This window comes from Amblyraja radiata, chromosome 10, assembly GCF_010909765.2.
Source record: "Amblyraja radiata isolate CabotCenter1 chromosome 10, sAmbRad1.1.pri, whole genome shotgun sequence".
In the NCBI taxonomy this organism is placed as follows: Eukaryota; Metazoa; Chordata; class Chondrichthyes; order Rajiformes; family Rajidae; genus Amblyraja; species Amblyraja radiata.
The window spans coordinates 8,665,813-8,692,025 of NC_045965.1; the positions used below are offsets into that span (position 1 = coordinate 8,665,813).

Genomic DNA, 26,213 nt, shown 5'->3' on the forward strand with positions numbered 1-26,213 from the left:
ACACACTCAGACATGCACACACTCGCACACAACACCACATCTCACACTCATAGACTCACACTTAGACACAGACTCACAAACAGTCACAGACAGGCGATGCACACACAGGTTTGCAAGCACCCATGCACACATACTCTTCCAAAGGACTGAGGTGTCGGCTGCCGGTGTTGGAAGCACCCAGAACTGTGACTGGACACTGAGAGACTTTGGAAAGAATCTGAACCTGGAACAATGTCAAAAAACAGAAAAGTGACCACCTTGTCCAGCTGAAATATATGGTGCACAATAAGGTAAAGAGCGAGGGTGGGGACCGGTAATTTATTTAGAAAATGGAAAATTAGAATTAATATTCTTGGACAAAATGTCAACTTTCAACATTGTTAACAATGCAGAGCAAGCTGAGTCTAAAATTGTAACAGGATTGAGATTTTAACTTTCCCATGTTTACACTCAAGTTAATTCTTGTTGGCAGAACTATAATCTCTCCTTCCATCTTAATTTTAAAGCAATTTCCAAGATCACAGGAACAAGTTGCACTAACCATAACATAATTCTGTCATATTATGCCTCTGGTTTGACTGGTCTTGGGCAAGTTACACAGAAAATCTTTGCTGTAGCTCAAAACCTCCAAGTTTCTGTAACCACAGAAACACTAACAGTTTTAGCATCTTCCCCCAGCTTAGATGCTTTAGGTTCAATTCTACTCCACCTACCTCATGGAGGAATTTGAAGCTCCATTTCTGACAATCTTATTCGTTCTTAACACCGGAGCCACAAGGTACTGCAGATGCTGGAATCTTGAGCAAAACGCAGTGTGCTGGAGGAACTCAGCAGGTCAGGCAGCATCTGTGGAGGGAATCTGTGCAGGGAATAGACAGGCAACATTTTGGGCTGGAATCCATCTTCAGAATCGGTTAGAGGAAGGGTCCCAACCTGAAATGTCGCCCGTCCATTCCACTCACAGATGTTGCCAGACCCAGCTAGTTCCTCCAGCAGTTTGTGATTTGCTCTTTCATAAGAGGCACCCCTAAGTTAAGAGTTATCGGTACACAAACATTTTGCCTTGACTGAACCGGCCAATTTCATAGTTTATTCCTGTATTTGAGTACATTCTGTATTCACATAACTTACATATTAGCATTGTGATCCAATTTCTGTCGACAGCTTTGTGGAAAGGAAGAGCAATTATTAATAGAATTTTTAAGTAGACACAAGGAATCGCAGATACTGGTTTACAACAAAACACACACATAGAGGACATTTTATTCAAGCATAGCTAGGAAGGGTCCCGGCCTGAAAAATCGCTGATCCATGTTCTCTAGTGATGCTGCCTGACCTGCTGAGTTACTATAGCTCTTTGAGTATTCTTAAGTATTTGCGCAATAGACAGATTAAACTTGATCGGAGCTGGAACAGAAGCCAATTAACTTGCAAACCTGTACGTCTTTGAGATGTGGGAGGAAACCGGAGCACTAGGAGGAAACCCACATGGTCACAGGGAGAATGTACAAACTCCGTACAGGCAGTATCCCAGAGTTAGGATCAAACCCAGGACTCTGGCATTGTGAGGCAGCAACTGTCTACCTCCACGCCACAGTTTTGCCCCATTTAACCTCCCATTTAACTACACTGTGAGGGAATTATCACTGGGTTGACTGCTCGGGGTTTAAGAAGACAGTTCACCAGCACCATTGGATATTAGTAATAAAGGTGGGCTCGGCTGGTGCGACCCACTTGAGTGAATGCAAGGCGGCAAGTGTTCAATAGAAATAGAAATAGAAATAATTTTATTGCCACAAAACCAAGGTCGGTGGTATTTGGGTTGCCAGCAGTATGAGTGGGGTGAAGCAAGGGATGGTGCTCAGCCTAGGCATGGGCAGTGATGTGCCAACAAACCATGGGACATGTTGGCCAAGGCTCCCTCAGATAAGTCTTTCCACCTGTGGTGGTCGCACCAGGTTCCACATCTCCACGCGTGACCCTTCTTTCTCCTGCCGGCTTGGACTGTAGGCTCCGTGCGTTGCTCTCTTGCTCAGGGCGAGGACGGTGGTGGCGAGGACGAGAAACAGGGTCAGCGACAGCATGGCGACGACCAGCCCTGCGTAGGGCACAGTCTCTGAGCTCCAAGCACCAACATCCTGCTAAGAGTCAAAACAGTTACACATTTATGCACGGCTCGCGTTGGGGGTTCGCTTTGGAAGTTGCCGTGGTTTAAAGAAATGCACAGAGCTCCACAGTGTCTCTTTAATCCCAAATTGCTGGGTAGCACAAGGAATACCTGGGGTCTGTTGACTTCTTCCAACATTGACCCCCAAGTTGATGTCCCGGAGCTGAATACGTCAGATCAGACGTTCCTCGGGTGGGAGTTTTAGGGCGTTGTTCATCTCCATCCGGGATCCAGTCTGTTCCTGGTTGCTTGGGCTGTAGTTCCCTTCAGTCTGACGCCTCTCACGTAGTTTCAAGATTAGAACAGTCAGAATGATAGCTAAAACTATCACCCCACCAATGACACAGGGAGCCACTATGGCTGCAATGTTAACTTTGCTAGCTGGCGGGTTGGTCTGTGAAAACAATCCACATTTTTACAATTAGAAAGCCCCTCACAAACATTTTGTGTACCAAAAGCCCAAACTTATTTCTCTTATTTAAAAACATATTTGTGTTCTGGATGGCGCTACCTTGAAGCGTGGTGGAAGCACATTCAGAAATAATTTTCAAAAAGAAAATTGCTATATGCTTGAAATAAATATTTGCAAGGATATGGGGAATTAGGACTAATTGGAATGCTCTTTTGTACATGGAGCACATATTCAATGAGCTAAAAAACTGTCTTCAATGCTGACTGTATTCTAGAGTTAAAATCCTATTAGGTCAAATTTTCCATTTATTATTTGGATACATATTTACTTTTAGAAAATTAAGATCTTTTAGAGATACGTTCAACTTCCCCGCACATTAAAACATCTTCCTCTTCGCTCTATTTATTATGCTTGAGTTTGATTTGATTGTATTTATAGATAGTATTATCTGACCTATTTGGATAGCAAGTAAAACAAAGCTTTTCACTGTACCAATAATAAACCTAAATCTAAATAATCTTTTTACATCTTTTCTATTACCTTCCGGTTAAAGCAAGGAACAATACAACACAGGAGCAGGTGCTTCGGCCCTTAATGTCTGTGCCGAACATGATATCAAGTCAAATTAATTTCATCGGCCTGCATGTGATCCACACCTTTCCATTCCCTGCATATCCATGTGCCTGTCTAAAAGTTTCTTAAATTCCACTATTGTATCTGCCTCCACCACCACCCTGGCAGCACGTACCAGGCACCCTGGGTACAGGGTCAAATGGCCTAATTCTTGATGGGCCAAATGGCCTAATTCTACTCCAACAATTTGCAAACTTATGAAAAACGCCCTGATGTTGGTAACATTGACCACACAATGGAACAGTTCCACATTAAATCCTGTTGAAATATTTCATGCAAAACAAAGTGTAAAAATACACTTGCCCCGCACATCTCCTTTCAACTTTGCCCCCTCACCTTAAAGCTATGTTCCTTAGTCTTTGATAAAAAAGGTGCTGAGTGTCTACCCTGTCTATGCCTCTCATAATGTTATATATTTCTATCAGGTCTCCCCTCAACCTTCAGCGTTCCAGAGAAAACAATCCAACCTCTCCTTATAACTAACACCCTCTAATCCACGCATCATTCTGGTAAATGCCAAAGACAGACACAAAGTGCTGGAGATGCTTCGGGTCAGGACCTCTCTTCAGACAGAAGAAGGGTTTGAATAAGGGTCCCGACTTGAAATATTATCTAACCTTTATCTCCAGAGATGCTGCCCGGCCCATTGAGTTACTCCAGCACTTTGTGTCTATCTTTGGTATAAACAAGCATCTGCAGTTCTTTGTTTCATCATTCTGGTAAATCTGTTCTGCACCCTTTGCAAAGCTGCCACATCCTCCCTGTGATGGGGCAACCAAACTTTAGACTTTAAGACCAGCCCTGCACGCAATACTCTAAATGTGGCCAGTCTTGTCACCTCAGGGAGACTGATCTGTCCGGGCTCCAGCCTCCGCTGAAGGGACAATTTCAGACACTTTCCATGGGACTGTATATTCGTGCGTAACTGTTAGATTAAGGATGAACTGAAGCTGCAACTTGAGTCCTGACCAGTAGAGTTACAATAGAGTTACAAATGTGCTGCAGTTTACATCATGCCTGCTTTACTCCCTTATCTTTATGCATCTGATTTGATGCATTTGATTAGTACGGGTGTCAGGGGTTACAGGGAGAATGGGGTTGAGAGTGAAAGATAGATCAGCCATCATTGAATGGCGGAGTAGAGTTAATGGGCCAAATGGCCTAATTCTGCTCCAAGAATTTACAAACTTATGAAAAACGCCCTGATGTCGGCAACATTGACCACACAATGGACCAGTTCCACATTAAATCCTGTTGAAATATTTCATGCAAAACAAAGTAATATTTTTGTTATCTAATTCAAGACTTGTTATGACCATGGTGCCCTTCTATACCAGAAGTATTTCCACAACAAAAGCAAGGAAGGCTTCAAAACTGAAATGGAGTTCCTCTTAAATGGCATGTACACGGTAGCTGAGTGCTGCATTTCATTGCATTAATTTACCTTCATTTCAATTCATAAAGCTTCTTAAACTGCATTAATCTTATGGTATCTTCTGACTGACAACTGGAAGATCAGTTGGCATTCCAAAGATGGAAGATCAGTTGGCATACCCAAACAGTTTTTAACTCGGTCCTTTACGAACTGTTCCGTAAAAGCAGAGTTGGACTGCAACCTGCAGTGTTACTAATACAGTTTTTAACTCAATCCTCTACAGATTGTTCCTTAGAAGCAGAGTTAGACTGAACCCACCGTCCATATTAACATTAGGTCAATTGAAATCTATCAACTTACAGTTGATGTGTTAGCAGCATTCGTTGTAGGTGTGGAGTCTGTTACATCCACTGCTGTAAAGGAACCAACACTAACATGAAGACAGTACTGGAATATTGAAGGTTTACATCTATAAGCTACCGAGCTTTAAACGGCCATCACCAAACTTTCCCTGACTAACTCGTTGTGCAGAATGTACTTATATTGCGGGCTTTCTTTGACGAGGGGAGGAATAATGGAATGAAGAAATGTTAAGAGTTTGGTGAATTTCGCCATTGTTGCAGGAACTGGAGTGGAAGTGTGTGGACCAGAGGTTGTTGGCAGGACCACTGACACTGATGTCCAGACAGGTACAGCTGCTCCTTGGATAGTTTTCTCTGAAACATCAGAGTTGGTGAAGAGACCTGATGGAAGTGCAGGTTCACCATCAATTTTCTGGCAACTGGTAGATCCCCCCCCCCCCCCCCCCATTGTAATCTGGATAAAAAATCCCCCCCCTGGAAGTCCCCCTGAAAATGTGGAGCCTGATGGTGGCGACAGATACACAAGTGACGTTTGAGGCTTTTAGATATTCACATGGGATATACAGGGAATGGGGGAATATGGATCATGAACATGCAGAGATTAGTTTAGCTTGGCTTCATCAACATGGATATTGGGGGCCAAATGGCCTGTTCCTGTGCTGTACTGTTCTCTGCCCTATGTTTTCACAGGAAGCAAACGGGGGTACTGGGCTCCAGTCCTCTGCCGCTGCTGAAATTCTAATGTTGGAGGTAACCCACTGGCATTAACATTGTAAATCCAAAGGTTATAGAGCCATACAGCATGGAAGCAGGCCTTTCAGCCCAATCCCTCCATGCTGACCAACATGCCCGATCTAAGCCAGTCCCATTTGCCCACGTTTGGCTCATATCCTTTTAGATGCCATTCTAGTACCTGCCTCAGCTAATTCCTTGGTATTACACTCTAATGTAGCACTCACAGTCATGGAGCATGCAACAGGCCCTTCGGCCCAATTTGACCATACTGACCAAGATGCCCCAACTACGCTAGTCCCATTTGCCCACTCCAGTCCTGCTTTAGTTTGTAGATCTCCAGATATTCTTGGCCACCAAGACATTATTTTAAGTTGTGTATTTGGCTGTGAATCTTCTGGAATTTTTTAAGGATGCAACTAGGAAAATGGACAAGGGAAAGCCAGTGGATGCAGTGTACCTGGACATTCAGAAAGCATTTGATAAGGTCCCACATAGGAGATTAGTGGGCAAAGTTAGAGCACATGGTATTGGGGGTAGGGTACTGACATGGATGGAAAATTGGTTGGCAGACAGGAAACAAAGAGTAGGGATTAACGGGTCCCTTTCAGAATGGCAGGCAGTGAATGATGGGGTACCGTAAGGCTCGGTGCTGGGACCGCAGCTATTTACAATATACATTAATGATTTAGCTGAAGGGATTAAAAGTAACTTTAGCAAATTTGCAGATGACACAAAGCTGGGTGGCAGTGTGAACTGTGAGGAGGATGCTATGAGAATGCAGAGTGACTTGGACATGTTGGGTGAGTGGGCAGATGCAGTTTAATGTGGATAAATGTGAGGTTATCCACTTTGGTAGCAAAAACAGGAAGGCAGATTAGTTGGGAAAAGGGGAAGTACAACGGGATCTGGGGGTCCTCGTTCATCAGTCACTGAAAGTAAGCATGCAGGTACAGCAGGCAGTGAAGAAAGCTGATGGCATGTTGGCCTTCATAACAAGAGGAGTGGAGTATAGGAGCAAAGAGGTCCTTCTGCAGTTGTCTAGGGCCCTAGTGAGACCACACCTGGAGTATTGTGTGCAGTTTTGGTCCCCAAATTTGAGGAAGAACATCCTTGCTATTGAGGGAGTGCAGTGTAAGTTTACAAGGTTAATTCCCGGGATGGCGGGACTGTCATATTTTGATAGAATGGAGCTGCTGGGCTTGTACACTGGAGTTTAGAAGGATGAGAGGTGTTCTTATTGAAACATATAAGATTATTAAGGGATTGGACACGCTGAGAGGCAGGAAACATGTTCCCGATGTTGGGGGAGTCCAGAACCAGGGGCCACAGTTTAAGAATAAGGGGTAGGCCGTTTAGAACAGAGATGAGGAAAAACATTTTCACCCAGAGAGTTGTGAATCTGTGGAATTCTCTGCCTCAGAAGGCTGTGGAGGCCAATTCTCTGGATGCTTTCAAGAGAGTTAGATAGAGCTCTTAAAGATAGCGGAGTCTGGGGATATGGGGAAAAGGCAGGAACGGGGTACTGAATGTGGATGATCAGCCATGATCACAGTGAATGGTGGTGCTGGTTGAAAGGCCCGAATGGCCTACACTTGCACCTATTGTCTATTGTCTATTGTCAGCTGGCATAATGACTCAATATTTTAATTCATTTCGAGGAGATTTTCGACCTGAATCGTCTTTTTTCCTTTATTTTCAGGGATGCTGCCTGACTTGCTCAGTTACTCCAGTACTTTGTGTGCTTTTTTTTTGTAAATGAGCATCTGCAGTTCCTTTTCCCAACATTTTAATTCATTCCCAAGTTGTAGATTTTGCCAACAAGATTAACAACCCAAAATGCAGACAAAAGAAGCCACAAAGTGCTGGAGTAACTCAGTGGGTCAGGCAGCATCTCTGGAGAACATGGATAAGTGACGTTGCAGGTCGGGACCCTTCTTCAGACTGATTGTAGGGGGGGCGGGAGTGGGAGAAGGAGGTCAAAGTCTGGTGGAGGGAGGTTAAGAGGCAGGAGATAGGACACAGAGATGAAAAGCCCCTTAGAATCCCGACAGACCACCTCAGCGGGCAGGAAAGAGTTAGTCCCGTTGCTATATGGAGACGAGGAACTGCGGATGCTGGGATCTTGAACAAAACACAAAAGAGGACCAGGTCAGGCAGCATCTGTGTAGGGAATGGACAAACGACTTTTCGAGTCAGGATCCTTCTTCAAACCCCCTTTGCTACGCCTGGAATCGCATATAGACTGGGATCAGGCAAAGATTCACCAATGCTGATCACCTTTAATCAATTATGACTTCCCAATGTGCACTTTGATCAATAATCTAACATTAAATTAATTTTTAAGATTTAGCATTTTGATTAAACTTATGTTGATGATGACATTAACTACTGATTTGATTGCATTTTTGGAATAGGTGACCAACTAAGCCAATGAGGCAGTGCAGTTTATGTAGTCTACATGGAGAGACAAGGAACTGCAGAAGCTGGTTAATACACAAAAGGACACAAAGTGCTGGAGTAACTCAGTGGGTCGGGCAGAGTGGAGACTGGCCATCTCTGGAGAACATGGAGTGTGTCCTTTTGTGTGGTCTGCATGGACTCCAGCAAAGCAGAAAGGTAAGAACCCCATGGGGTCTTGGGCAAAGTAGATCAGGAATTGTCTTGGTGTCTGGAGGGAGAAGGTGATGGTGGAGGGTTGCTTTTGTGACTGGAAACCTGTGACCAGTGGGGTATCTTTTGAAGAGATCGCTTTGTGTTGCATAGATTCCTTGGCATTTAGTAATGGTTACATTACTACATGGTTGTGGTTACAAGGTGAATTTGGAGATCTGAGCAAGAACAACCAGATGTATTAAATTGTGATGTGAAAAAATGATGTTGTTTGCAAGTGGGTCGTTGTGGTTGATGTTCAGATTCTTGATTCTAACAAATGGAATGCAGCCTAAACGAGTAACTTGTATGTTGTATGAGTCAGCACTGTTGTGTAAATCACTATCCTAAAACCGTATGCTATTTTTTGAATTTTAACCTTTGAGGTTTTGCATTTTGACTGCATGTATTTTGATGATGGGCAAATATAGTTGCACATTCAAATTCACTATTTAGTGAAGTTTAGTTTACTTTAGAGATACAGCGCGGAAACAGGCCCTTCAGCCCACCGGGTCCGCGCCGACCAGCAAACCCCACACATTAACACTATCCTACACACACTAGCGACAAATGTTACGGTTACAATGCCAATTAACCTACAAACCTGTACGTCTTTGGAGTGTGGGAGGAAACGCACACTCGTCATGGAGGGAATGTACAAACTCCATACAGACAGTACCCGTAGTCGGGATCGAACCCGGATCTCCGGTCCTGCAAGCGCTGTAAGGCAGCAACTCTACCGCTGTGCCACCGTGCCACCCACTATTGTACACAATACGTACACTATTGTCTGATTGCATAGCATGCAAAACAAAGCTTTTCCCTGTACTTTGTTATGTGAGAACTGAGAACTGTTAGCTGTTTGGACTCAGAATGGGCTTAATTGGGCTTGTGAATTAGAATAGTTACTCGTTCAAATGTTTTTTACAAAAATGTAGAAATAATTCACTCCACCTAAGATTAACCCGAGTTGCTAAAAATTCTCCAAAGAAAGTTTAAACCTATGTCCTCTGGTTCTTGATTCCCCTACCCTGGTAAAAGACTGTGTGCATTCACCCTATCTATTCCCCTCATGAGTTTATACACTCCATAAGATCAGCCCCCAGCTTCCAGCGTGCCAAGGGATTGTCCTAGCCTGTCCAACCTCTCCCTATAGCTCAAGCCCTCGAGTCATTTCACTATGCACTCAAAACATATGTTCAGATCGGGAATTGGAACAGGAACTGACTTGGAAGGGAACAGGGCTGAATATTTTGGTCCGAGTGGTTGGTGAAATGATCTTTAAACTTTAGAAATACAAAGCCTTCGACTCACTGAGTCCGCACTGGCCAGTGATCACCGTACACTCGCATTATGCTACACACCAGGGACATTTTATAATTTTTACCAAAGCCAATTAGCCAACAAACCTGCACGTCTTTGGAGTGTGGGGAGAAACTCGAGCTGGAAGCCCATGCAGTCACTGGGAGAACGTACACACAGCACCCAAAGTTGGGATTGAACCCAAGGTGTTTGGTGCTGTGAGGCAGCAACTCTACCGCTGTGCCACCCCAATGGCTATGATTAAAATTTGTACACCAATGTAACCACAAGGATTAATCTTCATTACTATAAGAGGAAAAGAAATAATGCATGGAGCTGACGTGTTTGGAATCTCTTTCCCCACAGCTAACCTCATGTGTAATTATTGTTTATTTCATTAATCCCACATTAAATATTACAATTATTATATTTTCCCAGAGAGTGGTGCCAACTTTTAAAATACAAAATGAACATTATTTTTAGGTCTACATTGACAAGTTAGCGCAAACTTCTTTGTGGAAATATATAATAATTTGATTATATCGGGATACCAAAGGCAACATTTCTATTCAAAAACTGTGCATCCTAAAACGATTTCCTTGCTGCTCATAAGCTACCTTCGCTTTTGGTACGGACTCGATCATAATGCGGCGATAAAAATATATGCACCACACCTTGCTGCCTCACATCGCCAAAGACCACGACCAATCCTGACCTTGGGTCCTGTCTGTGTGGAGTTTGCATGATCTCCCCTGTGACATGGTGGGGTTCCTCCGGGTGCTGCGCATTCCACCCACACCCCAAGACTTGCGGGCTTGTAGTTTAATTGGCCCTCTGTAAATTGCCCCTAGTGTGTAGGGAGTGGATGAGAAAGTGGGATAACATAGAACTAGTGTGAACGGGTGATCGATGGTCGGCGTGGGCTGAAGGGCCTGTTTTCATGCTGTATCTCTGAACTAAAGCTAAACCATGCAGTAGAACATTATAAGCCAAATGGTGGAATATGGGAAAGATTAACATTAATGGCCAGCACTGGACATAGTGGGTTGAAAGGCGTGTTTCCACGTTGCATGACTCTCTCAATGTGATATCGAGCTTTGACTAACTTCCTCTGCCATGATCCGATCCAGCACAGTCTGGAAAAGTACATTTCCACTTCTGTAACTTCCTTTACTTTTCGCAAACGTTTCATTACCTTGTGCGAGCAAAACTCCTTCCTTCAGCAGAAGTAATGTGGCCAGTAGCCAACCACAGCCAGGGAGAAATCGTTCTTCCATCCTACGAGTCCATAGCTACACAGCTCAAAATCCAGTCCGCAAAGTTTAGAGCAATATTTCTGAAGGGATCGGTTCTGGGGAACTTAAAACCCTTCAACAGGAACCTGGCAGTTCAGCGTGACGAGTTACCTGTACGCCAGCAGCTTACTAATGACTGGTTCTTTAGCTGCGTGGTTGATTATTCAGAATCATAAGACGTTGGGTCTTCTTTTGAACATATTCCCCCTCTCTGCGTTGAGCCCAGCTTCCGGTTTGACTGCTAGTTTCTGTCTGTGACTTTTGAAAACCAGCGATTTCTGTCAGAACCCACCCGATACCTGGCTCAGGTGTCAAATTACCGCCACACCTGAGCAGAGGCAGGGCTGTAACCTGTGGCGTCATCCACTGCAAGGCCCCCCCTTTGCTGGCTTGGGCGGGCCTGCCTTAATAAACAATCTTAAACATTAATCCAACAACAACAAAAATCAAGAGCTACTTTCTTTTCAAGAACAAGCTTTGTGTTAATGCTTCACCCTGAATCTTGTCATCAACATGCTTGTGAAGGTGGCAGTTAATTGATTATTTGATTAAATCTGATCATTGTCCCTCAGTGTGTTTTTCAAGGTATTTTGGGAACTGGTGCGACTCATGAACTCGATGGTGAATGGATTAGTTTAGAGATGCAGTGTGGAAACAGGCCCTTCCCTCCACTCCTATTTCTACACACCTGTATATTTACAACAGTTAGGAAGGGAAGAATGGGCGGAACGTGAAATTAATTTCATTTCTATGAAATATAAAAATTCTTCCAGAGCAGATGACGGATGACCTAGACATGCCTTCAAGTTAAAACTCAAATTATTGTCAAAGAGCCTTACATTGCAGATATAAAATATATATGTAACTTGCAGATCAAAACTTGCCCACATTGCAGGCAAATCCTACATTCAGCCCCTCGCTCTCCCTGGTATAATAAAACCACCTGCTTATTAAGTAATACCATCAAATCATTCACAATGCATTGCCAGTAATCTCTATGTGCAGGAAAGATCTGCAGATGCTGGTTTAAACCAAAGATAGACACAAAAAGCTGGAGTAACTCAGCGGGACAGGTAGCATCTCTAGAGAGAAGGTATGGGTGACGTTTCGGGTCGAGAAGAAGGGTCTCCACCCCTAAACGTCACCTATTCCTTCTCTTCAGAGGTGCTGCCTGTCCCGCTGAGTTACTCCAGATTTTTGTGTCTATGGCCAGTAATCTTTATGTTCCCTGTTCAAGGAGTGGTTTATTGTCACATGGACCGAAAAGCAAAAATGAAATCCTTACTTGCGGCAGCACAACAGGTCTAAAAACACAGTAGTCATAGATAACAAAATGAAATGACAAGGCAGAAAAAGGGTGCCAGGGACCTGGGTTCGATCCTGACTATGGGTGCTGTCTGTAGGGAGTGTGCACGTTCTCACTGTGACCGCGTGGGTTTTTTTCCAGGTGCTCCGGTTTCCTCCCACATTCCAATAATGTGCGGGATTGAAGGTTAATTAGCTTCTGTAAATTGTAAATTGTCCCCAGTGTGCAGGATAGTGTATGAGGTGATCGCTGGTTGATGTGGACTCGGTGGGCCAAAGGGCCTGTTTCTGCACTGTATCTCCAAACTAATGTCTAAATATTCTGCAACATAAAACTCAAGCCTGAAGTTCTTTGTCCAACAAGACAGTTTGTAGTTTGAAATGTAATTGGTGTGTGTAGTGTTGCTTTTGATAGTTGATAATTCTTCACAATTAAAAAGCTGCATGCAGATTTGATAGTTCTCGAGGTTTGAACCTGCTCTCTCTCTCTCCCACCATTGTGCCAGCTCACATGGATGCTTAACTTCAGCTGAGGACCGGCAGCCAGTCTCTGTGTGTGATGAATCAAAGCATTATCATTTTAATCTCCAGAAAATGCCAAAGACCTCAGACATGGAGACTTCTCCTGACAGGCACGTTAGCTAATGCCCTTTATTCAACATATCTCTGCCCAATCCTTCCTTTCTCTCCCTGCCTTTCATCTTCGCTTTGGTTACACATTCCATTCATTGCAAAGTCCCACTCTCCCTTCTTGCCCAACTCTCTCACTGACTCATCATCATTTTTAACTTATTCCTATTCATCGTTCACCAGGTTACGTTGCTCCTTTTAATGTAACGTTGACGGCCCATTCACCAGCAAGCTGTGCTATGTTTTATTTACGACCGACACTCACATACATGCGCACAAACACATTCACATGCACTCACGGATGCGCATATTCACACATACATGCACACACATATGTGCACATGCACACACTTACATGCACACACTCACACACCACACACTCACACATACATGCACACTCTTTCACACACGCACTCTCACTCTCACATTCTCTCACCCCATACACACTTACACTCTTTTACACACTTGCACTCTCACGCACACTTATCCACACTCATAGACACACAAATGCACACATCCACACACTCTTGCACACACCACACGCACACCCGCTCACCCCCTCTCACACATTCACACTCTCACTCTGACACACTTACACTACCTCTCACGCACACACGCATTCACTCTCTCACACTCTCTCATGTACACTTTCACGTTCTCACACACTCACGTACACACACTCACACTCCCTCTCCCTCACACACACACTTGCACACACATACACACACACACACACACACACACACACACACACACACACACACACACACACACACACACACACACACACACACACACACACACACACACACACACACCTCTCTGTGTGAAGGGTGTCATATTTCAAGCCATGAGGACCTGACCTTTGTAAAGCCAGTGTAGTGTTGATCACTCACATAGCGAAGATTTGTGAAGCCTTCCTCTGAACTGAAGAGACACGAGGAACATTCGATGCTGCAGTCTTGAACAAAATTGCTGCAGGAACTCAAAGGGTCAGTCAGCATCGGCAGAGGGAATGGACAGGTGATGTTTCGGGTCCGAATCATTTTACAGTCTGAAGAATGGTTCGGAAATGAAACATCACGTGCCCATTCCCTCCACAGATGTTGCCTGACCCGCTGAGTTCCTCCAGCACGTAAAAAATAAATTAAAATCTAGGTGGAAATCCAGGAATAAACTTCTCTCCACCATTATTGGTATTCAATGTAGTGTTACTGAGCATAGGTGGAGATTGTAAAATTCAGAAGTTTAGTCTGAGGAGGAATTCGACCACAAACGACGCCTATTCTTTTTCTCCAGAGATGCTGCCTGACTCGCTGGGTTACTCCAGCACCTTCTGTCTATCATTTTAGTTTAGTTTAGAGACACGAAGTGGAAACAGGCCCTTCGGCCACACTGAGACTGCACCAACCAGCGATCCCTGCACACAAACACTATCCTACACACTAGGGACAACTCACAATTATACCAAGCCAATTAGTCTGCAAACCTGTATGTTAGCGGAATGTGGGTGTAAACCTGAGCACCCGGTGAAAACCTATGCAGCCATAGGGAGAACAGACAAACTCTATACAGACAGCACCTGTTGTCAGGATCAAACCCGGGTCTCTGGCGCTGTGAGGCAGCAACTCTACCTTTGCTCCACTGTGCCGCCTTACAATGTAATATTCAGTCCCAGTACATCTGTTGTTAGTGCCAATAATGGTGATCTAAGTACAGGTGTACATTTGTACCAGAGTTTGCCCGTGCTGGTGGCAAGACCAAGAGGGTTTTCAGTGAATGGAACATTAACTCCCCATTGCCTAACCATTCCCATCCACTCTTCCATCACCCACTGATCACCACGGCATCTGGGTGAATATCGATACATCGGTACGGAAGTGTGAAAACACACACCTCCATATTCAGGGACAGTTTCTTCCCAGCTGTTGTCAGGCAACTGCAACTAGGGTCACTGGAGTTTAGAAGGATGAGCGGGTATCTTATAGAAACATATAAAATGATAAAAGGACTGGACAAGCTAGATGCAGAAAAAATTGTCCCAATGTTGGGCGAGTCCAGAACCAGGGGCCACAGTCTTAGAATAAAGGGGAGGCCATTTAAGACTGAGGTGAGAAAAAACTTTTTCACCCAGAGAGTTGTGAATTTGTGGAATTCCCTGCCACAGAGGGCAGTGGAGGCCAAGTCACTGGATGGATTTAAGAGAGAGTTAGATAGAGCTCTAGGGGCTAGTGGAGTCAAGGGATATGGGGAGAAGGCAGGCACGGGTTATTGATAGGGGACGATCAGCCATGATCGCAATGAATGGTGGTGCTGGCTCGATGGGCTGAATGGCCTCCTCCTGCACCTATTTTATGTTTCTATGTTTCTATTAGAGAGTGGTCCTGACCTTCCATCTACCTCTTTGGAGACCCGCAGACTATGTTTAATCTGTCTTTACTGGGCTTTATCTTGCACTGAACGTTATTCCCTTTATCCTGTACCTGTGAACTGTGGACAGCTCGATTGTAATCATGAATAGTCTTTCCATTGACTGGATAGCACGCAACAAGAAAAGCTTTTCACTGTATCTCAGTACGCGTGACAATAAACTAAACTAAAATAGCGTTCACAACTGTGTCGCCGCACCCACTCCCTACATACTAGGGACAATTTTCAGAGGCCAATTAACCTACAGTAACCTACTTGTCTGTGGTTTGCGAGAAAAAACTGGAGCACGGGAGAAATCGCACGCGGCCACAGGAAAATATACAAAAGTCGTACAGACAGCACCCATAGTCGGGATCGAACCCGGGTCCCTGACGCTGTAATTAAATTAAATTAAATGTCTTTATTTATATAGCACATTTTTAGTCAACTTGCATTGACCCCAAAGTGCTTCACATAATTACACCCACACACACAGGCAAAGGTGGGTGAAGTGTCTTGCCCAAGGACACAACGACAGTATGCACTCCAAGTGGGATTCGAACCAGCTACCTTCCGGTTGCCAGCCGAACACTTAGCCCATTGTGCCATCTGTCGTCCAGCAGCAAGCAGTAAGGCAGCAACTCTACCACTGAGCCACCGTGCCGCCCGTGGTGTGCTTGATATGTCTAGTTCTCAAATATGTTTCATGGCATGAAGTTTGTTGAGGACTGAAGAAGGGTCCCCACCCACAATGTCACCTATCCGTGTTCTCCAGGGATAGTGCCTGAACCACTGAGTTACTCAAGCACTTTGTGTCCTGCTTTTACTGAGGTCTGTGTGAAATTGCACAGCAGTTAGATCACAGATACCTTTACAGTGATTAATCCCTATCTCTGAAAGGCTCATCATTAAAAGAGACACCACCCGGATATGATCTTCCACTCGAGGCCCTTGAGGCAGGGGTTGACTGCATTCATATGCACCATTTGCTGGTGATCACACAGATTGTGTGGATACTGATGAAAAGTATCTCTATCTGTTGAATATCCATTCAACATTCCACAACTGAACAAAGCAAAGGTGCATATCTCTAAAAAAAAATTCCCAGCCAATGTTGCACCGGCATTTTGTGTCGAATTTACGGAACCCTTGTCTTGTTACCCGTCCGAAGGGGGGGTCATGACCCAAAAAATCACCTATCCATATTCTCCAAAGATGCTGCCTGACCCTCTGAGCTACTCCAGCACTTTGTGTCCATCTTTGGGTTTCAATGACAGTGTGGGAGTTTTCGTTTCCTAGCTGTTGATGGAAGATTAATGTTAAATAGAGGCACAAGAAACTGCACATGCTGGAATCTTGAACAAAACACAAAGCGCTGGAGTATCTCAGTTGGTCAGGTGGTATCTGTGGACAGAATAGACAGATAGACAGATAAGTTCATAAGTGATAGGAGCAGAATTAGGCCATTCCGCCATTCATTCATTGCTGATCTTTCTCTCCATCCTAACCCTATTCTCTTGCCTTCTCCCCATATCCCCTGACATCCATACTATTCAAGAATCTATCCGTCTCTGTCTTAATAATATCCATTGACTTGGCCTCCACAGCCTTCTGTGGCAATGAATTCCACATTCACCACTCTGACTAAAGAAATTACTCCCCATCTCCTTCCTAAAGGAACATCCTTTAATTCTGAGGCTATGACCTCTAGTCTTAGACTCTCCCACTAGATAACTCACTGAGACCCCCCGCACCTCGTTTTTTATCTAAAATATTGTTGGTCTCCGAATACATGGCCAGTAATTTACCCATGTGCTTCCATGTCTGTTTAACTAGTTCTATCTGATATTCAACATCCCTTTCACCAAACAAAGCAAATAGTACGTGTTCAAAAGGGAACTGCAGATGCTGGAATATCGAAGGTACACAAAATTGCTGGGGAAACTCAGCGGGTGCAGCAGCATCTATGGAGCGAAGGAAATAGGCGACGTTTCGGGCCGAAACCCTTCTTCAGACTGAAGAAGGGTTTCGGCCCGAAACGTCGCCTATTTCCTTCGCTCCATAGATGCTGCTGCACCCGCTGAGTTTCCCCAGCAATTTTGTGTACCAAAGCAAATAGTACTGCTGGTTTAATAGAGATTTAATACAAAAACAATTTGTGCCCGTACTGATGTGATTTCACACAGGAAGCAACTCATTGAACTCCATTCGTATGTCCTTTCTTTGTAACCGAAATGAAGTTAGAAATATTAATACAAAATAAAGTGGTGGAGTCCAGGAAGAAATTTGGAGACGCAGGCAAATACGGATTGGGAGCTTTGTACAATAACCGGACCGGAATAATCGCAACAAATTACACAAACACCTATACACAGAGGTGTTTCACTCCAGTGTGTATTTTATCAGTGCATGTGTTCAACATTAAACACAAGAAATGGAGACACACAGATACAACAATGATGGTGCATTTATTAAGATTTCAAATGATAACACTGGGAGCCCACCCCAAAAGTGTGGATTCCCATACATGCAGCGAGAGGCAAAAACAATACTGGCAATTCCCATTGCTGGAGTTAAGCCAAATGATAAGTGGTTTAACCAAACGAACGCAGACACAGAGATGAGACACAGAATGGCAGACATGGTTGGTGAAGTTAGCAATAAAGATTATAAATGAGAAACATCGGAAATCTAGTTCACACACATTCTATTTTATAAATTTGATGACTATTGAGGACATTTATAGCCCCACCACAGTGAAGACACAGGAATTCTCCGTACAAGCAAGGAAAAGGCAAGGCATTGACTTAAACAACCCAGGTATTGCCTTGGCTATATTTGTTTCCACTCTTTCAATAAACCAGTGCTCCGACTTTATTTTGTGTGCATTTCATATTTCCATTTGGTCTGTGCTTCCTCTGACCAAGGCAACTCCATTATTTATAATAACATCATAAATAGCAGCAAGCTTGCCGATCCACCCCCATGTGGCTACCTGACAATACGCTAACATCATGCTTTATTCAGGCTGTCTCACTGCCAGTCAAAAATATAATTTCAAATAACAGTGAAAATAGACAATATTTATAACACGGGCATATATAAAATAAACAACCAGAGCATTTATAAACCTTCAATATAAATACTTATAGAATTAGAAAATAAATAATGTGCTCAGTTGTTCTACTTATGATTATTACAATTTTGTTCTCGTTAAAAGCAACAATAAGAAATAGCATTTAATTAACACGATTTCTTAATGATCAGTCTTAACCCACGAGCAAAATATTGACTTGGAGATCAGGGATTTTTTTGGCCAGAGAGATATATTAGCTGGCAATTCCCATTGTGGAGTTAAGCCAAATGATAAGTGGTTTAACCAAACAAACGCAGACACAGATAGATACTTACTGCAACCACCATCAAAGGAATGTAAGTCTTTAATAATACGTTTCTGCTGTGAATTGCCGACTGGATTTGCTTGTGCAACATGTGTGGGCATTTGTAGTGGGCTCTCTGAACAACCATCTAATTTTTCCACTGACTTAAGTTTGAATTAATGAGACACAAAGGAACTGCAGATGCCAGAATCTTGAGGAAAACACAAAAGTGCTGGAGGAACTCAGCAAGTCAGGCAGCATCTGTGGAGGGAATGGACAGACGACATTTCGGGTCTGGACCCTTCTCCAGACATGGGTCCGACCCAAAACATTGTCGGTCCATTCCCTCCACGGATGCTGCCTGACCCACTGTGTTCCTCCAGTACTTTGTATTTAGGTGGAGTAATAGCGTAAACGGAGTCTGAATTTGATATTTGCTAAATTATGTGGGATTTTGTTAAAAAAGAATCTCACAGCAGATGAAGAACTGTTCTGACCTGAAACGTCACTTATTCCTTCTCTCCAGAGATGCTGCCTGACCTGCTGAGTTGCTCCAGCATTTTGTGTCTTTCTTCGATGTAAACCAGTATCTGCAGTTTCGTCGTACACTCACACCATTTAATCCTGGATTTGGTTTGGTATTCTTAATTGCACAGAGGCATACAGCATGGAAACAGGCCCTTCGGCCCAATTTATCCTTGCCAACCAAAATGCCCCATCAACATCAGTCCTACCTGCCTGCATCTGGCCCATATGCCTCTAATCCTTTCCTACTCATGTACCCGTCCAAACATCACAAGCTTAACATCATGTGAGAGTGAGGCATTAATGCTAAACTTAGTGTAAATACATTTTGAAGCAGAATTTACTCAGCATGTTTCAGAATCAAATGTAACCTCTTGTGGATTTCCCTAAAAACCATAAAATGTTTAGCACTGCTTACTATTTGTGATTCAGTTGAGCCTTGGGGAAATCTGTCTGTCTTCTCAGAGTGAATGAACCACTCAAGGGAGTGATTTGTTGCTGAATTACATGTTTAAGTAAACGGGGCCCAATTATCACCCCATCACTAAGGCAAAGCATGTTTTAAAGGCTTAAAAATGCATCAGTGATGGGGTGATCTGAGCCAAGAGAAATGTAATTAGTTGCAGAACTCCTGGACCTGTTGTGTTGGAAGGAACTGCAGGTGCTGGTTTACACCAAAGATAGACACAAAATGCTGTATCAGGCAGCATCTCAAGATAGAAGGAATGGGTGATGTTTCAGAAGAAGGGTCTCGACCCGAAACGTCACCCATTCCTTCTCTCCAGAGATGCTGCCTGAACCGCTGAGTTACTCCAGCATTTTGTGTCTAACCTGGATCTATTGGTTGGAGATGCAAGAAAATACACATGCTGGAATCTTGAGCAAAACACAGAGTGCTGGAGGAACTCAGGGGTTTAGGCAACAGGTGTGGAGGGAAAGGGCAGGGGTAATTTTGGGTCAGGACCCTTCTCCAGCACTTTGTGCTTAGATCTAATGCTTTACTATTTATTAATGAAGTATAGATATTGTGATTGCTGAGCAACCGTTCCATTTAATGGTATATTTCTCTCTATTTTGAAGCCAAATGTCCCAGAGAATTGTCGTCCGTTAACATATTAGCTTTACATCTATGATTCCAATCATGACCAGGGCAGTGGCAGGTGGCATTCCCTTGATGATCAATGGGTAAGAGTGCCATTGCAGGGGCGGGTTTTGATTTGCCAAAGTTGACCTGAGTTGGTGAAGACGCTACTGGTGATCAAGATGACCTGCTGATTTTATTCCAAAGTACAACATTCCCTCAGGAGTCATAGAGTCATACGGTGTGGAAATAGACCCAACCTGCCCACACTGAACAACATGCCCCAACTACACTGGTCCCACCTGCCCACGCATGGCCCATATACCTCTAAACGTATCCTATTCATGTACTTGTCCAAATGTTTTTTTAAACGTTGTAATAGTACGTGTCTCCTCTGACAGTTTGTTCCATATACCTATCACCCTTTGCGTAAAAAAAGATGCCCCTCAGATTACTATTAAACCTTTCCCCCCTCACTTTAAACCAATGTCCTCTGGTTTTCAATTCCCTTACTCTGAGTAAAAGACATTTACCATATCGAATCCTCTCATGGTCTTATAAGATCGCTCCTCAGCCTCCTGCGCTCAAATAAATAATTTCCTAGCCCGCTCAACCGCTCCCCATAGCTCAAGCCCTCGAGTCCTGGCAACATCCTCGTATATCTTCTCTGCACCCTTTCCAGCAGGAGGTTGGTGAGTTGGCTGAAGCCTTTGATTTGAGAGGCTGCACTGCTGATATATAATTTTATTATTCACTTCCCTGAAATTAATAACACGTTTGCCTGATATCTCTCAAGCTCAAAAGTCCAGATAACAAATTAATAATGGTTGTGGGATGCTAGCCCTTTAAGGCCCAATAGATGATTCACCCTGCAATCTGCAGCATCTCCACTGCGCTCCACCAGTGGAGGTTCTACTGAGCTCAGAGATAGACACAAGGTGCTGGAACAACTCAGCAGAACAGGCAGCATCTTTGGAGAACATGGATAGGTGACATTTCTGGTCGGGATCCTTCACTGCTCATTAGGCAATGTTGTCCTCAGTCCCTGGTCCTAGTTCAGCGGTAGATTAGCTTGGATTCTCCACCTAGTATGAAAAACTGTTTGGTCCTTCCCAATGATCCTGCTTAATTTTTTTCGTTTTGTCTAGTTACGTTTTTGGTTTTTAGGTCGTGTTTATGTGGGGTGGGGGTGGGGGGGTGAAACGGGGCTTGCTGTCTCTCCCTACGGGGGAATACGACCTTTTTGTCGTGTCCCCCTTCTCTGCCTCCGTCTACACTGAGGCCTAATGGCGGAGCTGGCGACCTCGGGACTCTGGGGGCAGCTGACAGGACTCGCCCTGAGCTCCCGTGAGGGTGGCCCAGCCTGGGGCTGGAACTGCGCTCTCGTGAGAGCGGCCTGGCGAGGGGCTGAGAGACTTTCCCATGAGGGGCTGTGGCCCGTCGGAGTGGCCCAGCCCGAGGGAGAACGGCACTCACGTCGGAGTGGCCCAGCCCGAGGGAGAACGGCACTCACGTCGGAGTGGCCCAGCCCGAGGGAGAACGGTACTCACGTGAGGGCGATCCGGCTCGGGGCTGGAACGGTGCTCCGGTGGCTGGGACGGCGTTCTGAGGCGGTGACCTGAGTCCTGGGTTGAGCCGCGGGTCAGCGGCTGCGTGTGCTGGACTGGAGGGCGGCAGCTTCGACCACCCCCGGGCCGCGGTGTTTGAACCGGCCCGTTTGCGGGGTTCGGTGAGCCGCGGGACTGTTGGTACCATCGCCCGGTGGGGAATCTCCTCAGCGCAGAGGGAGAAGAGGAGGGAAGAGACAGTAACCCTAAGATTTTTGCCTCCACCACAGTGAGGAGGTGCTTGGAGGATACACTGTGGTGGTGTTAATTTGTGTTTATTGTTGTTTATTATTGTATGATTGTATGTATGACTGCAGGCACGAAATTTCGTTCAGACCGTAAGGTCTGAATGACAATAAAGGTATTCTATTCTATTCTATTATTTTAGTTTAGATTAGAGATACAGCGCGGAAACAGGCCATTCGGCCCACCGTCTCTGTGCCGACCAGCCATTCCTGCACATTAACACTATCCTACCCACTCTAGGGACAATTTACAATTGAAGCAAATTAATTAACCTACAATCCTGTAAGTCTTTGCAGTGTGGGAGGAAACCGGAGCTCTGGGGGAAAACCCTCTCAGGTCACGGGGAGTATGTACAAACTCCGTACAGACAGCACCCGTAGTCAGGATCGAACCTGGGTCTCTGGCGTTGTAAGGCAGCAACTCTACCGCTGCGCCACCGTGCTGCCCTGTTTGGTCGACCATCCTAAACACTCACCCCTGCACAGCATCCCAGCGTCACAGCATGGCTGCAACATGTGCCAGCTACAAACTGCACTAAAGTTAATTGCCTGGGCTAATTGAGCACAGCTTCTCAAACCCATGATCTCTGCTTGCAAGCATCTCAGATATCACCTCCCTATGTCGCCATATTTGTGATGGGCTAGAACGCTGCTCAGCCATGCTCCCATTAGTACCCTTGAGTCCATTTAGTTTTGAGTTTTAGAGATACAGCGTGCAACCAGGCCCTTTATCCATCGAGTCCACGCTGACCAATGATACACTAGTTCTATCCTACACGCTAGGGACAATTTACAGAAGTCAATCAACCTTCAAAAATGCACGTCAATACACAATAGGTGCAGGAGGAGGCCATTCAGCCCTTCGAGCCAGCACCGCCATTCAATGTGATCATGGCTGGTCATCCCCAATCAGTACCCCGTTCCTGCCTTCTCCCCATATCCCCTGACTCCACTATCTTTAAGAGCCCTATCTAGCTCTCTCTTGAAAGTATCCAAAGAACCGGCCTCCACCGCAGAGAATTCCACAGATTCACACCTCTCTGTGTGAAAAGGTGTTTCCTCGTCTCTGTTCTAAATGGCCTACCCCTTATTCTTAAACTGTGGCCCCTGGTTCTGAACTCCCCCAATATCGGGAACATGTTTCGTGCCTCTAGCGTGTCCAAACCCTTAATAATTTTACATGTGTCAATAAGATAGCCTCTCATCCTTCTAAATTCCAGAGTATACAAGCATATCACAGTCCAGCCATCCCGGGAATTAACCTTGTAAACCTATGCTGCACTTCCTCAATTGCAAGAATGTCCTTCCTCAAATTAGGGGACCAAAACCGCACACAATACTCCAGATGTGGTTCACTAGGGCCCTATACAACTGCAGAAGGACCTCTTTGCTCCTATACTCAATTCCTCTTGTTATAAAGGCCAACATGCCATTCGCTTTCTTCACTGCCTGCTGTACCTGCATGCTTACTTTCATTGACTGATGAACAAGGACCCCCAGATCCCGTTGTACTTTCCCTTTTCCCAACTTGAAACCATTTAGTAATAATCTGCCTTCCTGTTTTTGCTACCAAAATAGATAACCTCACATTTATCCACATTAAAATGCATTTGCCTTGCATCTGCCCACTCACCCAACCTGTTCAAGTCACCCTGCATTCTCATAGCATCCTCCTCACAGTTCACACTGCCACCCAGCTTTGTGTCATCTGCAAATTTGCTAATGTTACTTTGAATCCCTTCATCCAAATCATTGCTGTATATTGTAAATAGCTGCGGTCCCAGCACCAAGCCTTGCAGTACCCCACTAGTCGCTGCCTGCCATTCTGAAAGGGACCTGTTAACCCCTTCGCTTTGTTTCCTGACTGCCAACCAATTTTCTATCCACGTCATCACTCTACCCCCAATACCATGTGCTCTAATTTTGAACACTAATCTCCTATGTGGAACTTTTCTTAAAGTCCAGATAGACCAGGTACAATAAAAGTGGATAAGTCTCCAGGTCCGGACAGGATATTCCCTAGGACATTGAGGGAAGTTAGTGTAGAAATAGCAGGGGCTATGGCAGAAATATTTCAAATGTCATTAGAAACGGGAATAGTGCCAGAGGATTGGCGTACTGCGCATGTTGTTCCATTGTTTAAAAAGGGGTCTAAGAGTAAACCTAGCAATTATAGACCTGTTAGTTTGACGTCAGTGGTGGGCAAATTAATGGAAAGAATACTTAGAGATAATATATATAAGCATCTGGATAAACAGGGTCTGATTAGGAACAGTCAACATGGATTTGTGCCTGGAAGGTCATGTTTAACTTATCTTCTTGAATTTTTTGAAGATGTTACTCGGGAAATTGATGAGGGTAAAGCAGTGGATGTTGTGTATATGGACTTCAGTAAGGCCTTTGACAAGGTTCCTCATGGAAGGTTGGTTAAGAAGGTTCAATGGTTGGGTATTAATGGTGGAGTAGCAAGATGGATTCAACAGTGGCTGAATGGGAGATGCCAGAGAGTAATGGTGGATGGTTGTTTGTCAGGTTGGAGGCCAGTGACGAGTGGGGTGCCACAGGGATCTGTGTTGGGTCCACTGTTGTTTGTCATGTACATCAATGATCTGGACGATGGTGTGGTAAATTTGATTAGTAAGTATGCAGATGATACTAAGATAGGTGGGGTTGCGGGTAATGAAGTAGAGTTTCAAAGTCTACAGAGAGATTTATGCCAGTTGGAAGAGTGGGCTGAAAGATGGCAGATGGAGTTTAATGCTGATAAGTGTGAGGTGCTACATCTTGGCAGGACAAATCAAAATAGGACGTACATGGTAATTGGTAGGGAATTGAAGAATGTAGGTGAACAGAGGGATCTGGGAATAACTGTGCACAGTTCCATGAAAGTGGAATCTCATGTAGATAGGGTGGTAAAGAAAGCTTTTGGTGTGCTGGCCTTTATAAATCAGAGCATTGAGTATAGAAGTTGGGATGTAATGTTAAAATTGTACAAGGCATTGGTGAGGCCAATTCTGGAGTATGGTGTACAATTTTGGTCGCCTAATTATAGGAAGGATGTCAACAAAATAGAGAGAGTACAGAGGAGATTTACTAGAATGTTGCCTGGGTTTCAGCAACTAAGTTACAGAGAAAGGTTGAACAAGTTAGGGCTGTATTCTTTGGAGCGCAGAAGGTTAAGGGGGGACTTGATAGAGGTTTTTAAAATGATGAGAGGGATAGACAGAGTTGACGTGGAAAAGCTTTTCCCACTGAGAGTAGGGAAGATTCAAACAAGGGGACATGACTTGAGAATTAAGGGACTGAAGTTTAGGGGTAACATGAGGGGGAACTTCTTTACTCAGAGAGTGGTAGCTGTGTGGAATGAGCTTCCAGTGAAGGTGGTGGAGGCAGGTTCGTTTTTATCATTTAAAAATAAATTGGATAGTTATATGGATGGGAAAGGAATGGAGGGTTATGGTCTGAGCGCAGGTATATGGGACTAGGGGAGATTATGTGTTCGGCACGGACTAGAGGGGTCGAGATGGCCTGTTTCCGTGCTGTAATTGTTATATGGTTATTATATATGACTACATCCACTGGCTCTCCTTTGTCCATTTTCCTAGTTAAATCCTCACAAAATTCCAGAAGATTAGTCAAGCATGATTTCCCCTTCGTAAATCCATGCTGCCTCGGACTGATCCTGTTACTGCTATCCAAATGTGCGGCTATTTCATCTTTTACAATTGACCCCACCACCGATGTCAGGCTAACTGGTCTATAATTCCCTGTTTTCACTCTCCCGCCTTTCTTAAAAAGTGGAATAATGTCTTTGGGATGCGGCAGGGAACTGAAGAAAACCCACTTGGTCACTGGGAGAATGTACAAACTCCTTGCAGACAGCACCCGTAGTCACGATCGCTCCCTTAGTTAGAATCAAAACTGTGTCTCTGGCAGCAACTCTCCCGCTGCGCCGGTGTGCCCACCATTTTAAGAATTTTTAAAAATTAAAAACTAGCGAGAGATGAGGAGTTTAGGAATTCTTACAGATATAATGCCTATCTGAAAGAGGTCAAAAATGTGTGCAGGACTTGATGGGGTAAGTGTGGTGAAGGTATTTCC

The 26,213-nt window shown here is 44.5% G+C and overlaps 1 protein-coding gene across 1 annotated transcript in view; it reads right to left on the bottom strand.

Annotated features, from left to right (window-relative positions):
* Nucleotides 1-1,832: 1,832 nt before the first annotated feature.
* crb1 (crumbs cell polarity complex component 1) overlaps nucleotides 1,833-26,213 on the bottom strand; it is a 58,473-nt gene continuing 34,092 nt past the window's right edge. Inside the window, exons 12-15 of the mRNA XM_033029129.1 lie at nucleotides 10,831-10,927; nucleotides 4,948-5,000; nucleotides 2,828-2,830; nucleotides 1,833-2,561 (exon numbers count right to left, since the gene is read on the bottom strand). Coding sequence (XP_032885020.1) covers nucleotides 2,340-2,561; nucleotides 2,828-2,830; nucleotides 4,948-5,000; nucleotides 10,831-10,927 — 375 coding nt within the window. The 3' untranslated portion in view covers nucleotides 1,833-2,339. The remainder of the gene's footprint in view (nucleotides 2,562-2,827; nucleotides 2,831-4,947; nucleotides 5,001-10,830; nucleotides 10,928-26,213) is intronic.